The following is a 14844-nucleotide window of genomic DNA, read 5'->3' on the forward strand; positions in this document are numbered from 1 at the left end:
CCTCACCATAAAAATGCATCTCTAGATATTTTTGAAAACGGTGGGATGCTTTTGTACACAAAGTAAATATAACATGCATGATGTGGAAATTTTTTCCACTTTCATAGAAATAATATTTACTTACCTGCAAGAAAGCTAAGGAAATAATCTTTATCCATCAATGTGATAAATGTATTTCCGCAGTATTGATCTAAAAATGGCACTATGAAATGGTTATCAGGTAAGGGGAAACTCATGTGAATTTCATCTTCCCTCTCCACCTGTTATTGGTTGAATTCCAAATGACAATGCTTGTATTTTCCATTGCGTATTTGTGCTTTCGGTTGAGTCCTTGGAGCAAAGGTAACGTTGGTCCCACAATATAAATATGTGCAGCAGCTCCTCTGGTCTGCCTGTCTGAGGAAGGAAGCAACATGAAGTTCATTTGGCTGGTAGCATTCTTGGGAGCAGCTGGTAAGTCAATCATTTCTTCATATGTTTTCCAATAATACTTGTGCTAGCAAACTAGTGAACCCAAGAACTTTTTATAATAATTCACAGCTCAAATTGTAAAGGTGGGTTTCTAAAGCCATCAAAATTAATCTATACAAGTGTTTTTAAACGCAACACTGGCAAATACAACATGAAAGGACATCAACCCCCAGTGTGCAGCTGGGGAATTCTGGACGTTGAAGTCCATACATCTTATTGTTGTCAAAGTTGAAAAATATTAGACTAAAATTGGACAAAGATTATTGATTTTAAATCACAGATCTTTAACAGTGATATAGCCAAGGAGCTTCCTTGATGCTTTCTTGCTGTTTCAGCTAAACTGAAGAAATTATACCCCATAGTATCTGGTCTGAGGTAATTTATTCCCAGAAATAATAACAAGCCACCAAAATTAATCTATAGAAGTGGCAACTTTGCCAACTGAAACGTGTATGGATTTCAGCTCCCAAAATTCTCAATTCAGCATGCTAGCTGGAAAATTCTGAATATTGAAGTCCATACATTTTAAAGGATGCCAAAGTTGTAAAATACTAGACTAAAAATTATTACTTTTAAATCATGACAGCCAAGGATCTTTCTTTATGATGTCTTGATGTTTCAGTTGAAGCCAACAAATTACATTCCATAGTGTCTGGCCCGAGGTAACTTATTCCCAGGTATAATAGCAAGTCAAGAAAGAATTGTAACCAGGAAAAATTGCTTTTTAAGGTAACATATTTTAGACAAACATTATCCCTAATCCCTCAAATATTCTACCCATTCCTTACTGGTTGATAAGCCATCCATTACTTGCCTGAATGGGATGACTATCCCATCATATGGACCCTTCAAAGTATACCAAAAAAACTGTGAATCCTTTCTGCTAAGATATGAAAATCTTTGGTTCCTGTTTCACACACTGTTGGTTGGTTGGTTGGTTGGTTGGTTGGTTGGTTGGTTGGTTGGTTGGTTGGTTGGTTGGTTGGTTCCTTCCGTCCTTCCTTCCTTCCTTCCTTCATTCATTCATTCATTTATTCGATATTTATGGAATCTTCTCTAAATATTTTCATTATCCAGTTGCTTTCCCCATCGATGATGATGATAAGATTGTGGGTGGCTACACCTGCCCAAAACATTCCGTCCCCTATCAGGTCTCCCTTAATTCTGGATACCATTTCTGTGGTGGCTCCATCATAAACAACCAATGGATTATTTCAGCTGCTCACTGCTTTAAATCGTAAGTAATCAGCTATTGTTATTTTATTTGGGACATTCCCATTATACTGAAATATTTACTTGTATCGGTAAATAAAGGATATAAACACATGATTCTAGATTTAGAAATGGGCACAAATAAATGTATAGAAGTGTCCATTGCCTACCCAGTACTGGAAGCTGACGTGCAATTATGTCCCTCATTTTCTGATTCAGGCATTCTGGGCAACAGGATGCTCTTGTGAATGACAATATTAGTGGGCCTGGCTTTGGTCTTACAACATGTTAAGTTAGGTTGGATGAAAATAGATTTCATTAAAATCTCAAATTTCTTGTTTTGATTCAGCCGAATGCAAGTGAGACTTGGGGAACACAGTTTGACCAAAGATGATGGTTCCGAGCAATACATTGATTCAGTCAAAGTCATCCGTCATCCCCAATACAACTCCCGAACTTTGGACAATGACATCATGCTCATCAAACTATCAAAACAAGCCACTCTCAATTCCCGTGTTTCAGCAGTGCGCCTACCAAGCGGCTGTCCATCCACTGGAGCAACATGTTTAATCTCAGGCTGGGGCAACACCCTCAGCAGTGGCAGTGAGTCTTCTTCGTGTTCTTTGATCAAGATAGAATCCTCTGTGATCATGTTCCATTCGGTTTATTGAGCAAAGCTAATAAAAAATATTTCTGGCTTTCATTTTCTGACATTTCCATTATAAATCAGATCATGCCATGTAAAACAATGTACTCGAATTAAATACTCAGAATTTGCCTTAAGTCCAGGATTTGGTCAACTGGAAGATTTTTTCAATGAAGCAGAAGGCGATTGGCATCCTTCGGGCAACGATTTTATAGAAGGAGGGGGAGATTCATTTCTGTCATTGTGCTATTCAAATATTCTAGAGAATGTCTAATGTCTATTTCTGGAAATGAACACAGTTTCTTTTATCTTTCCCACAGCAAACTATCCAGATCTGCTACAGTGCCTGAATGCCCCTATACTTTCTCAGAGTCAGTGCACTAAGGCTTATCCAGGACAAGTCACCAACAATATGTTTTGTGCAGGATTCCTGGAAGGTGGAAAAGACTCATGTCAGGTAAATCTTTTTCCTTTTCCCCATTTTGTATTGTGTATTTCAGATGGTGTTCAAAGCATATCCCACTATACAAATTAAATTCATAGCTGGCTGGTGTTTAAGCCTGAGGACATAATAGAGAAGTGGGTAGTTGGAGAGTGACATCTATATTCAGGAGCTCTTTCTGCAACCTCTCTGGCCCTCAGTTGCCTGCTTCTAATCAATAACAAACGTCAATCATGTCAAACGTCAATCATGTCAAGTCTGCGGAGAGAGGCGGCATACAAAGTTAATTAATAAAACCTTCCCCATAAGGGGAAGGTTGGAGACTGGACAATAGTTATTAAGGCGCACAAGTGCCTCCTTATAGCCGCCCGAGTCTACGGAGTGGGGTGGCATACAAATCTAATAAAGAGAGAGAGAGAGTGGTAGGTAGATAGATAGATAGATAGATAGATAGATAGATAGATAGATAGATAGACAGACAGACAGACAGACAGACAGACAGACAGACAGACAGACAGACAGACAGACTGACTGACAGACAGACAGACAGACAGACAGACAGACAGACAGACAGACAGACAGACAGACAGACAGACAGACAGACAGACAGATAGATAGATAGATAGATAGATAGATAGCCAGAAAGGACCCCCTCCCCAAGGAAGCATTGACAATCTCCTGGACCCAGCTCCATGTCACCTCATTGCTGGCCGAAACCAGCCAGGAGGGACACGGATCCAGTAAACAGGTGGCGGAACTCACAGCTCCAATGGCCTTGTCCACTTCATCAGGTGCCACCAGATCAAACTCTTCCCAGACAGATGGACAACTACAGGCCCCAGTCACCTCGACTGACTCATTGTCAGCCAACTCTGTTATCTGAGTCTACGGAGAGGGGCGGCATACAAATTTAAATAATAATAATAATAATACGTAATAATAATAATACGTAATAATAATAATAATAATAATAATAATAATAATAATAAATACATCCAGCTCTTATTAGATTATGAACTATACGTTGGATCTGCCTTCTCTTTTAGGAAACTCTTACCAGTTATGTGGAGAATTCCTGGGGTTTTCATCCCATCCTGGAAACAATTATGACATCTATTATAGAATTAAATCAATACTTTTTTTTAACCTTCTGCAATCTATTCCTTGCCTCCATCCACCAGCGTCTAAGATAATGTAAATTGTATTTCCTCACTAAATATCCTTCTTTCTGAATACTGTATATATTTAAAATTTCTTTCCCAGGGAGACTCTGGTGGCCCAGTTGTCTGCAGTGGAGTGCTCCAAGGAATTGTCTCTTGGGGCCATGGATGTGCAGAGAAAGGCAATCCTGGTGTCTACACTAAAGTTTGCAACTACGTTGCCTGGATTCAGCAAATCATCCGTTCCAACTGATCTGCACTTCCTGACTGGAAAGCTCCCTTTCCAAAACTATAGCTAACATTTCGCAGACTGAGGAGAGAGAGATTAAAGTTGCAAAAATAAAAACTAAGTTGCGCAATGACAAGCCTTGTGATTGTTGTCTTTCTTTGGTGGTGGGGAAAGGTCTTGGCCTTTAAACTAGATGAGTTTTAATTCATTTCCATGATCACATTCAAAATATGTGAAATGATGAGAGAAGCCATGAAGAGCTGAGGTGAACCAATACTTAGTTGCAAGTCTGCTAGGAACTGCAAGAAGTATACACTAGAGTAGGGGTGTCAAACTCGCAGCCCATGGACTGGATTCATCCTGTGCTGTCCCTGTCCCCACCTGGTTTAGAGAAGGGAGGAAAAGACCTGATACCACATGACAACGCTATGATGATGTGGGTTTGACAAGGCTGAACTAGCATGTGATTCTGAAAAAAGTCACAGAAGAAAGCAATGGCATTGTCATGTGATGTAGCACTTCACAAATGCATTGCTAAGAGACAGAAATGTGAGACCTAATTACCATTGTGGAGAACTGTTTGAATTTCAGATCAGATTGCAGTTCTAAGTGGTTTTAGTGTCTTGAGACAGTGTCCCATTCTGAAGAAACTAAATAGTATTTGTGTTCACAAAGTTGGGATCCAAAATGTGGTGTGCATCTTTAAAATCAGTTGTTTCATGTACACGGTCTAGTGTGATTTCACCTTGGCATTTGCACATGCAAATCACTGGAGAAGAAAACAATCTACATGGTTCACAAATCGTTTGGCGGGACCCAGGGGAAGAACCTTCTCTGTGGCAGCCCCGACCCTCTGGAACCAACTCCCCCCAGAGATTAGAATAGCCCCCACCCTCCTTGCCTTTCGTAGGCTCCTTAAAACCCACCTCTGCCGTCAGGCATGGGGGAATTGAGATACTCTTTCCCCCTAGGCCTTTACAATTTTATGCATGGTATGTCTGTCTGTATGTTTGGTTTTTATAATAATGGGTTTTTAACTGTTTTTTAGTATTGAATTATTATTATATGCTGTTTTATTATTGCTGTTAGCCGCCTCGAGTCTCCGGAGAGGGGCGGCATACAAATCCAATAAATAAATAAATAAATGAATATGGAAGATTTTTCTCTGGGGATGATTCTTTGTTGGATCTCTTCACTGATGGGAGAGGGTTTTATTTTGGATTTGGTGGTTTTTTCTAGGTAGGTGGTGGGATCTGTGTTTAGACGTTTGTAGGCAGGGTTTTGTAGTAGGATGGATAGTTTTTCCTTGTAGTCTGATATGTTCAGCACCACTGTGGAGTTTCCTTTGTCTGCTGAGAGGATGATTATATTGTTGTCTTTCTTCAAATTGATAAGTGCATTGTGTTCTTCTTTTTGTATGTTGCTTCTGGGTGGTTTATTATTTATTTATTTTATTTATTCATTTATTAGATTTGTATGCCACCCCTCTCCGTAGACTCGGGGTGGCTCACAACATACAATAGAACAATTCGCAACAAATCTAATAATTTTTTAAAAAAATGGGGAAAAAACCCATTATTAAATCAGACATTCACACAGACATACCATACATAAATTGTATAGGCCCAGGGGAGGCGGGAATACCTCAATTCCCCCATGCCTGATGGCAGAGGTGAGTTTTAAGGAGTTTACGGAAGGCAAGGAGGCTGGGGGCAGTTCTAATCTCAGGGGGGAGCTGGTTCCAGAGAGACGGGGCCACCACAGAGAAGGCTCTTCCCCTGGAACCCACCAGACGACATTGTTTAGTCGACGGGACCCGGAGAAGGCCAACTCTTTGGGACCTAATCAGTCATTGGGATTCATGCTGCAGAAGGCGGTTCCGGAGATATTCTGGTCCGATGCCATGAAGGGCTTTATAGGTCATAACCAACACTTTGAATTGTAACCGGAAATTGATTGGCAACCAATGCAGACTGCAGAGTGTTGGTGTAACATGGGCATACCTGGGGAAGCCCATGATTGCTCTCGCAGCTGCATTCTGCACAATCTGAAATTTCTGAACACTTTTCAAAGGTAGCCCCATGTAGAGAGCGTTACAGTAGTCGAATGTCGAGGTGATGAGGGCATGAGTGATTGTGAGCAGTGAGTCCCAGTCCAAATAGGGCCGTAACTGGTGCACCAGGTGAACCTGGGCGAACACCCCACCTCGCCACAGCTGAAAGATGGTTCTCTAATGTGAGCTGTGGATCGAGGACACCCAAGTTGTGCACCCTCTCTGAGGGGGTCAATAATCCCCCCCAGGGTTATGGACGGACAGATGGAATTGTCCTTGGGAGGCAGAACCCACAGCCACTCTGTCTTATCAGGGTTGAGTTTGAGTCTGTTGACACCCATCCAGACCCCAACAGCCTCCAGGCACCGGCACATCACTTCCACTGCTTCATTAACTGGACATGGGGTGCAGATGTACAGCTGGGTATCATCTACATACTGATGATACCTCACCCATGCCTCTAGATGATCTCACCCAGCGGTTTCATATAGATATTGAATAGCAGGGGGGAGAGGACCGACCCCTGAGGCACCCAAAAAGGAGTAACCTCGAGGTTGACTTCTGACCCCCCACTAACACCGACTGCGACCAACTGGAGAGGTAGGAGGAGAACCACTGAAGAACAGTGCCTCCCACTCCCAACCTCTCCAGCCGGTGCAGAAGGATACCATGGTCGATGGTATCGAAAGCTGCTGAGAGGTCAAGAAGCACTAGGACAGAGGACAAGCCCCTGTCCTGGGCCTGCCAGAGACCATCCATCAATGCGACCAAAGCAGTTTCTGTGATGTAGCCGAGCCTGAATCCTGACTGCTGAGGGCCTAGATAATCGGCTTCTTCCAAGGACCGTTGGAGTTGGAGCGCCACCACCTTCTCAACAACCTTCCCCATAAAGGGAAGGTTGGAGACTGGTCGATAGTGGTTAAGAATGGCTGGGTCCAGGGAAGGCTTCTTGAGGAGGGGGTGCACAAGTGCCTCCTTGTAGGGATCTGGAAAGGATCCCCTCCCCAGAGAAGCATTGACAATCTCCTGGACCCAGCTCTGTGTCACCTCCCTACTGGCAGAGACCAGCCAGGAGGGACATGGATCCAGTAAGCAGGTGGTGGAACTCACAGCTCCAATGGCCTTGTCCACTTCATCAGGTGTCACCAGATCAAACTCTTCCCAGACAGGTGGACAAGTACGGGTCCCAGTCACCTTGACTGACTCGTTGTCAGTCGACTCTGTTATCTCTGTTATTCTCTGTTTGCTGGAGCAGAGAATATTGGTGACTTCAAGTCTGATTTTGTTGGCTTCATCTGGGTTGATTTTATTTAGGGTAGCTTCAACTCCACATATGATGTTTTCAGTGGGGATGAGTTTGGGGGCTATTGCAAAATTGAATCCTTTTGAAAGGACACTGGTTTCTGCAGTGGTGAGGATCCTGTCTGATATGTTATGTACTGTTTTTGTCATAAGTTGTTGTGGAGGGCTGGGTTTCTGCTGTTTTTCTAATTTGTGGAGTTTCTTGTTATGTGTGTCTGTCTTGTACTGGGTTTCTGTTTCAGCTCTCCAGATTGATATTTGTTTGAATTTGTCCCAGAGTATTGGGTGCATTTTGTTGCTGAGTTTAAGGTGAAGAGAGAGTAGACTTTTGTTGATTTCGTCCAGTATGAATCTTTTCTTGTGGAGTTCATTTCTAATTATGGCTAATTCAGTTCTTTTTAGGATCCTCTCAGTGGCTGGGTTTTTTGGATGGAATTTTAGTTGGAAGTATTTGGGAATTCTTCTTTTGTCCCTGCAGTTGCGTAGGAATGTGGGATCACATAAGATGGAGGCTTTTCTGACTTCAAGTTTTTCATAGGTCCTAGTCAGCAGGAAAGTATCCTCCCCGTAGAGGTAAGATATTTGTTTTTGTAGATTTTCACGGGTATATGTATGTAGATTGTGCTGAGTTCGGGTTTTGCCCCGTGTAATATTTTGAATGTCTATGCGATGTTTCGGTGAAATCACATTCACCATCATCAGGCTGAAGTTGTAAGCTTCGTGCTGCTGCAAATATAGTTTGTTTGCAACTGCCATTTGTTCCTTATATATATACATACATACATACATACATACATACATACATACATACATACGTACGTACGTCTGCTGCTCAGACACTATACTTTTCCGCACACACCGGAAAAAAATTAGAGGGAACATTGATTATAAGATAAATTTATATTGTCAATACAACATTCTTTCAGAAATACTTAATATATACAATCAATTAATTATGATTCTTCAAATATGTGAAATTACAATTCATCAAAAGTACAAAACCCAGATTTGAAACATTACCATCAACAAAAGGGAGAAAAGATAATAATAATCACAATAAAAAGAGAACAACTGACTAGCAAATGATCAAGTATAGATAGTTCACAGCAGTAGTATCGTTATCATTTCAAAGTAGGTTGGTAAGTAAAGCAAATCGTAAATCTTAATAATCGTAATAATTTTATATATTCAAGTAATTCAAGTAATTTTATATATTCAAGTGATAGCAGAAAAAGAAATTAAAGGTAGTATTAGCCTATGTAAATATGTAATTATAAGTAAGACTAAATATGAATTTAACTTAACTAAGTGAAAAATATAAGTGAGAATATTTATATAATACAATACAGTTAATTACTATTATTTAGCTCAATTAAATTCATCCAGAGTTGTAAAATAGTTATCATCACTAGCTAGAAATTTTGAAAAGCATAAAATAAACTTATTTATTGTATAGTAAATAATTATTTAGTACTAATTAATTTATTACTTCTAGATGTTTATATATTTTAAAGATATTTCATTAAGCAAAAAAGAAAAGAAATATTTCATTAGACAAAGGAAAAGGAGAAGAAATCTAGTAGAAAATATATAGTTACTGTGATTGGTATTGTCACAGTTCTTTCACATTTCAGTTCATTGATTCCTTTGTAATACAATAATTTTTTTTATTAAAGATGAGTTGATAGAAGGCAAGGTTTTCCTCTGGCTATCCTGAAATCGTTAACACAGTCACAAAGAGGATTTGATGTATATATATATACATATATATACATATTATTTTTAAAGTTTGTTTCTTTAATTGAGCACAGTCAGCTTCTTTAACTGAGCAAAGTTTGAATCTGTTCCTTTAAACAAGTATAGTTGTCACAGTCAATGTTCGAGGGATCAATCCAAGAGAAAAAAAACAAATCCTGATGAATCCTGATGAATATTTCACACCTCTCCGTTCTGTACAGTCGTCTCGCCAGTATAAGTATAGGAATCTCCAGCTGGGAGTCCCTCAGGCTGCCATATAGCTCCTGCTTTTAAGTGCACGATCTTCTTTCAGGAAATTCCTTATCCACCGTCTCGGGCCGCTGCCCGAAAAGAAAACCAGCTAACAGGGCTCCCCACTTGTCAGATACCTCCTCATGTAGTCTGTGGTCAAAGAAGGACCGATCGAACCCCTCAAAAGTGGAGGAACAACCGGAGCTCTCCTCCTCACCGTCCACTCGGCTCCGCAGCTGGCTCCACCCCTCTGCTCGCGTTGAAGAGCTCAGGATGCTGCAAAGTTAATAAGTATATTGATAAGAATTAAGTTGTTGCATGATGTTGCAAAAGTATCTACATGGGTTTGCATTTCCTGTTTTGATCCAGCATACAGTCGTCAGCCAATGGGCATCACGTAGCACCAGGGGTGGGCCATCATTCCTGTCCCTACCAAAAATGCCCAAGCATTGCCATGCCACACTGCAAGCTGCCAGCCCAGCCCTTACCTTGCTCCGGTGTGTGACAACCTGCAGGGGTGCTGAGAGCATGGCCTGGGGACCAGGCCGGGTGGCCCCGAGCTCCAGCCACATGGCCTGCTCTGTGCTGTTCTGTGCCACAGGCATCTCTCTCCTGCGGTGTGTGAGAGCAGGGATGTGGCTGGAGGTCAGGCAGGTTGCGTTTGATAGCTGCCGCTCTAGGCGCCGCTGTGAGATTCTGGATGCTGCGCATGTGCAGCAACCGTAATCTCGTGTGCAGACGTTCTTCCGGCTGCAAAAATTCACACGCATGGAAGCAAAACCCCACTGATTTTAGCTGCCAGAATCACTTAGTTTGTGTGTGCATGTCACATGCAAGACCGGCGGCAATGGAGCGAGACTACGCACTCCATTGCCGCTGCTAGAATAGTGTTTCCACCCATTCTGGGTCCTGCCCATCCCTGCGTAGCGCAGTCTCCTGGAGTTCCGCATTCCCTGCAGGCTTTTCACAGCCACCTACCAACTCACCTCTGGAGGTGCCTGGAGATTATTCTTCCTCCTTCTGTTCCAGCTCCTGGGGAAGGAAGGAAAGGCTGTTTTAGTATCAGTTTGCTGTTTCTGTACTTGCCCTCTGCTCTTCCCACGTCGCATATTCGACTCCTTCCTATCTGAGGGGCTCGTCTTCTGGCATTGTTTTGATGCTTTTCTTGGGGTTTTCTTACTAAGGATACTGGAGAAGGCTGCCATTTCCTTCTCCAGTAGACCACATTGTGCCACCATCCCCCACTAGGACCTGTCTGATTGGGTGGCCCTGCACAGCATAGCTCATTGCTTCATTGAGCTTTGCAAGGCAAAACATTGATCCCTGAAGAGGGTAAAAGGGGTAAAATACATACCTCTAATTCCTGGAGGAGGCGCTCCAAGCTGTCCGGGGTGTCCTCCTCCAGGCTGGCCAAACCGGCCAAACTGTCCTGGGAAGAATCCTGTGGACGACAATGATCACATTCTCCATTAAGGGCACCAGTCCCTGCTGATTTGTGGCAAAGGAGCCATTGGCACCAGAGCTTGGGGGCATGTGGCTAACCTAAGTATTTTCTCCCAAGGGCCGGGTGTCCCCCTGCTCCGCTGCCCAGAGCACTCCAGCACAGCTCAGTCAGGTGAGGAGAACTAACTAGGGGGACACCACCCCTCCCCAACTGAGAACACTTTGTCTTACTTACCAAGGACTGGAGGATTCCTCCTATGAGGCCAGGTCCAGGCTGCTCCCTGACCTCATTTCAGTTGACATCGAATCCTGCAAATGAAGATACAGAGGCTAAATCCTAAGCTTTCTGCGTCCCAGTAAGATTGAGAAAGGACAGGGTGCATCAGGCCCTATGGGCCAACAGCAAGCCTTAAGGTTAGGGAGATGCCTTCAGTCCTGATGGGAGGGGGAGAAAGCTTTTGCAAGCCTTAAGCTTAGAAGGATATCTGTTGTGTTCTTTAAAAATATTGTAAGAAATTCTGTGATTGGTTAAGACGCGGCTATTTGGAACATAGCCACGAAAGTTAAATAACTGTCTGTTGGGAAAAGCCCGCCGTTTTTAAGAGTATAAATAGGGCAACGGGCTAGCCATTGCCCTCAATTCGGAAGGTACTTGCTGGTGATTGTTTCCTGTCTTTACTCATGCAATAAATGATTACCGTTTGACCAACCACCGGAGTCGTGATTTAACAGTGGCGACGAGGAGGTCGAACTCCCGCAAACGCAGCCATGAACTCGGCCATGGCCCCACCACCGCCTCTCTTCAATTCCGAATCGGAATCGTGGACTTCATATATGTCCAAATTCAGACTTTTCCTCAAGGCGAGCAACCTGCACGACGCAGAGGACGAAAGAAAGAAAGCCATATTTTTAAGCTACTGTGGTCCAGAAATCTACAGCCTGGCTTCCACTCTCATTGGCCCAGACACGTTGGAAACTGTCACATGGTCAACCCTCCAAACAAAGCTCACTGCACATTATCAACCCACGACTCCCTTTCGTGTCCACCGTCACCAATTCGCCCAGATGCGACAAGCGGATGGGGAATCAACCAACGATTTCATCACCCGTCTCCGCGCCCTTCTTCCGAAATGCAGGTATAAGGATCCTGAAGAACAACTGGTTGACCGCCTCATTTTCTGGTTAACCAATATCCTGCTACAGAAAAAATATTTAGTGGACGAAGATGCTTCACTCCAAGACATTCTTAAAGCTGCAAAAGCTTCCGAGATCTCCGAAACTTCAGTAGCTGAAATAAAATGCACAACGCCGACCGTTCATCACATTCCAGATGACAACAACTGGCACAACTGCCCAAACGAGGACAAACATCTGGAATCCAGCACAGCGGACGACGCCTGTCTTCAAATCCGCAGGCCATCTGACCGCAACACTAAAGAGGCACCCCACCAGGACAAGTGCGCCGGCTGCAATGGGAATCATCCACGCTACTGCTGCCACTTCAAAGATGCCTACTGTCACCGTTGCCAGCGTCGTGGCCACATCGCAGAGGTCTGCCAAGCTGTCACCCCCGTTCCAGCTAACCCACAAAACTCAAGATTTTATTCTGCATCGAGAAATAGACGACCGCCGCTCTCTTGCAACAATTCCCGCCCAGCCGACGACTCCCAATCTTTCAGCCAAAGAGGTAATTGCCCCTCTTCCGTAAACTTCAATTCTCCCACCACGGAAAACAAACTAATTGTTTCTCTTTCCATAAACGGTTTTCCCTGTGAGATGGAGTTGGACACGGGCTCGAGACATTCTATAATGCCTTGGCAAAAACTTAAATTGTATTTACCCCGAGTGGAAAGAACCGATTTAGAACCTTGGGATGCGGGTTTGAGTGATTTTCAAGGTCGGAGAATTCCAGTGTTAGGAAGCCTTAATGTGCCTGTTACGTTTAAAAAGTTTCGGGGTCTTTTACCCCTAATTGTGGTCGATGGCCCTAAACACACATTATTGGGACTTAAATGGTTACATCCTTTAGGCATCGAAATTTCCGGCGTCAATAATGTATGTGATTCTTTTGACCCAAATGACTTATTGAAGGAATTTCCTGAAGTTTTTTCTAGCGAATTAGGTAAATACACCGGCAACCCTATTTCCTTTAATCTGGATCCAAACGTTTCCCCTATTCGATTAAAGCCCCGCCGAATTCCCATTCCACTTTTGCCTAAAGTAGATGAACAACTGGATAAATTAATAGCTCAGGGCATTTTGATCCCAACGGATCACGCCAAATGGGAAACACCTATAGTTACCCCTATTAAACCAGACGGCTCGATTAGGATTTGTGCAGACTACAAAGCCACAATAAATAAAGCATTACAACACAATGCTTATCCAATACCAGTTGTGCAGCAACTCTTACACACTTTAGGAAATGGCTCAATCTTTGCCAAGTTGGACCTTGCTCAGGCATACCAGCAACTCCCCATCGATCAGAACACCGCAGAAGCCCAAACAATTGTTACTCACAGGGGCGCCTTTAAATGCTCAAGACTCCAGTTCGGAGTCTCTACTGCGCCTGGCATTTTCCAAGGCCTCATGGAATGAATCTTAAATAACATTCCTGGGGTTGTCCCATATTTCGATGACGTATTAATTTCGGCCATCAAACCAGAACTTTGGGACAGAATCAGAACTGTTTTAACAAAATTTAAAGAGACAGGGCTCCATTTGAAGGCAGACAAATGCTCCTGGACAGTCCCCAACGTTCAATTTTTAGGGTTTAACATAGACAAATTTGGAATCCACCCCACTATTGATAAGGTTGAGGCCATTAAAAATGCCCCAACCCCCTCTAATAAGACAGACTTGCAGGCTTTCCTTGGACTCCTTAACTTTTATTCCGTCTTTCTTAAACAGAAAGCGACGGTGGCAGAACCGCTCCATAATCTTCTAAAGAAAGACTCTGCCTGGACGTGGGGACCGACAGAACATGCCGCTTTTCTTGCAGTAAAAAATTTACTTTCATCAAACAGTGTCTTGGTTCAATATAATATCGCTATGCCCTTAACATTAACATGTGATGCATCACCCTTCGGCATAGGAGCCGTTCTTAGTCATAATTTCCCAGACGGCACTGAAGCCCCGATTGCCTATTATTCCAAAACCCTCTCTTCAGCAGAGAGAAATTATTCCCAACTTGATAAGGAGGCGTTGGCAGCTGTGGCAGGAGTCAAACGATTCCATTATTACCTCTGTGGTCGTTCCTTTACTTTGGTTACAGACCACAAGCCTCTCCTTGGTATTTTGGCAGGAAACAAACAAACTCCCGCCTTTATTTCCCCTCGCATGACCAGATGGGCTATTTTTTTAGCCGGTTATAATTATACCTTAATCCACAGGGGGGGGGAGGACATAGGGAACGCCGATACACTGAGCAGGTGCCCATTAAAAGATCTAGTAATTGACCCTGCTCCAGCCTCTAATATCTTATTAATTGAGACAAATAAGCAAGCCCTATTGACAGCATCAGAGATAGCTGAACAAATACAAAAAGATCCAATCTTAAAAAACATTAAACAATGGATATTGAAAGGTTGGCCAACTGAACAACAAACAGAACAATTTCAGCCATATAAAAATAGACAACTTGAACTTAATGTATTAAAGGATTGTATTTTATGGGGAGACAGAGTTGTAATTCCAAAAGCATTGCAGAATCAAGCCTTGCAACTATTGCATATAGGACACCCAGGAATAGTTAAAATGAAAACAATAGCTAGAAGTCACCTCTGGTGGCCTGGATTGGACAAGGACATAGAGTTGTGGGTGGGTGGTTGTGTACCCTGCCAAAAATCAAGACCCAATCCACCAAAAGCCACACCATCAGAGTGGCCAACACCAAGA

General features: G+C 43.0%; 1 protein-coding gene across 1 annotated transcript; it reads left to right on the plus strand.

The window, feature by feature from the left end:
• The first annotated feature begins 413 nt into the window (after positions 1-413).
• Positions 414-4184, plus strand: LOC139162086 (cationic trypsin-3-like). Its single transcript, XM_070742112.1, has 5 exons — positions 414-453; positions 1549-1708; positions 2033-2286; positions 2650-2786; positions 4035-4184. The coding sequence occupies exons 1-5, from the start codon at positions 414-416 to the stop codon at positions 4182-4184; spliced, it is 741 nt and encodes a 246-aa protein (XP_070598213.1).
• Positions 4185-14844: the final 10660 nt, after the last annotated feature.

Source organism: Erythrolamprus reginae, chromosome 2 (assembly GCF_031021105.1).
Source record: "Erythrolamprus reginae isolate rEryReg1 chromosome 2, rEryReg1.hap1, whole genome shotgun sequence".
Taxonomy (NCBI): Eukaryota; Metazoa; Chordata; class Lepidosauria; order Squamata; family Dipsadidae; genus Erythrolamprus; species Erythrolamprus reginae.

Bases quoted from the DNA above. Each gene is read 5' to 3' on its own strand.
- LOC139162086 (XM_070742112.1), top strand. From the start codon at position 414: ATGAAGTTCATTTGGCTGGTAGCATTCTTGGGAGCAGCTG. The intron at 454-1,548 runs GTAAGTCAATCA...TTCATTATCCAG, and splicing joins AGCATTCTTGGGAGCAGCTG to TTGCTTTCCCCATCGATGAT. The intron at 2,787-4,034 runs GTAAATCTTTTT...TTTCTTTCCCAG, and splicing joins GTGGAAAAGACTCATGTCAG to GGAGACTCTGGTGGCCCAGT.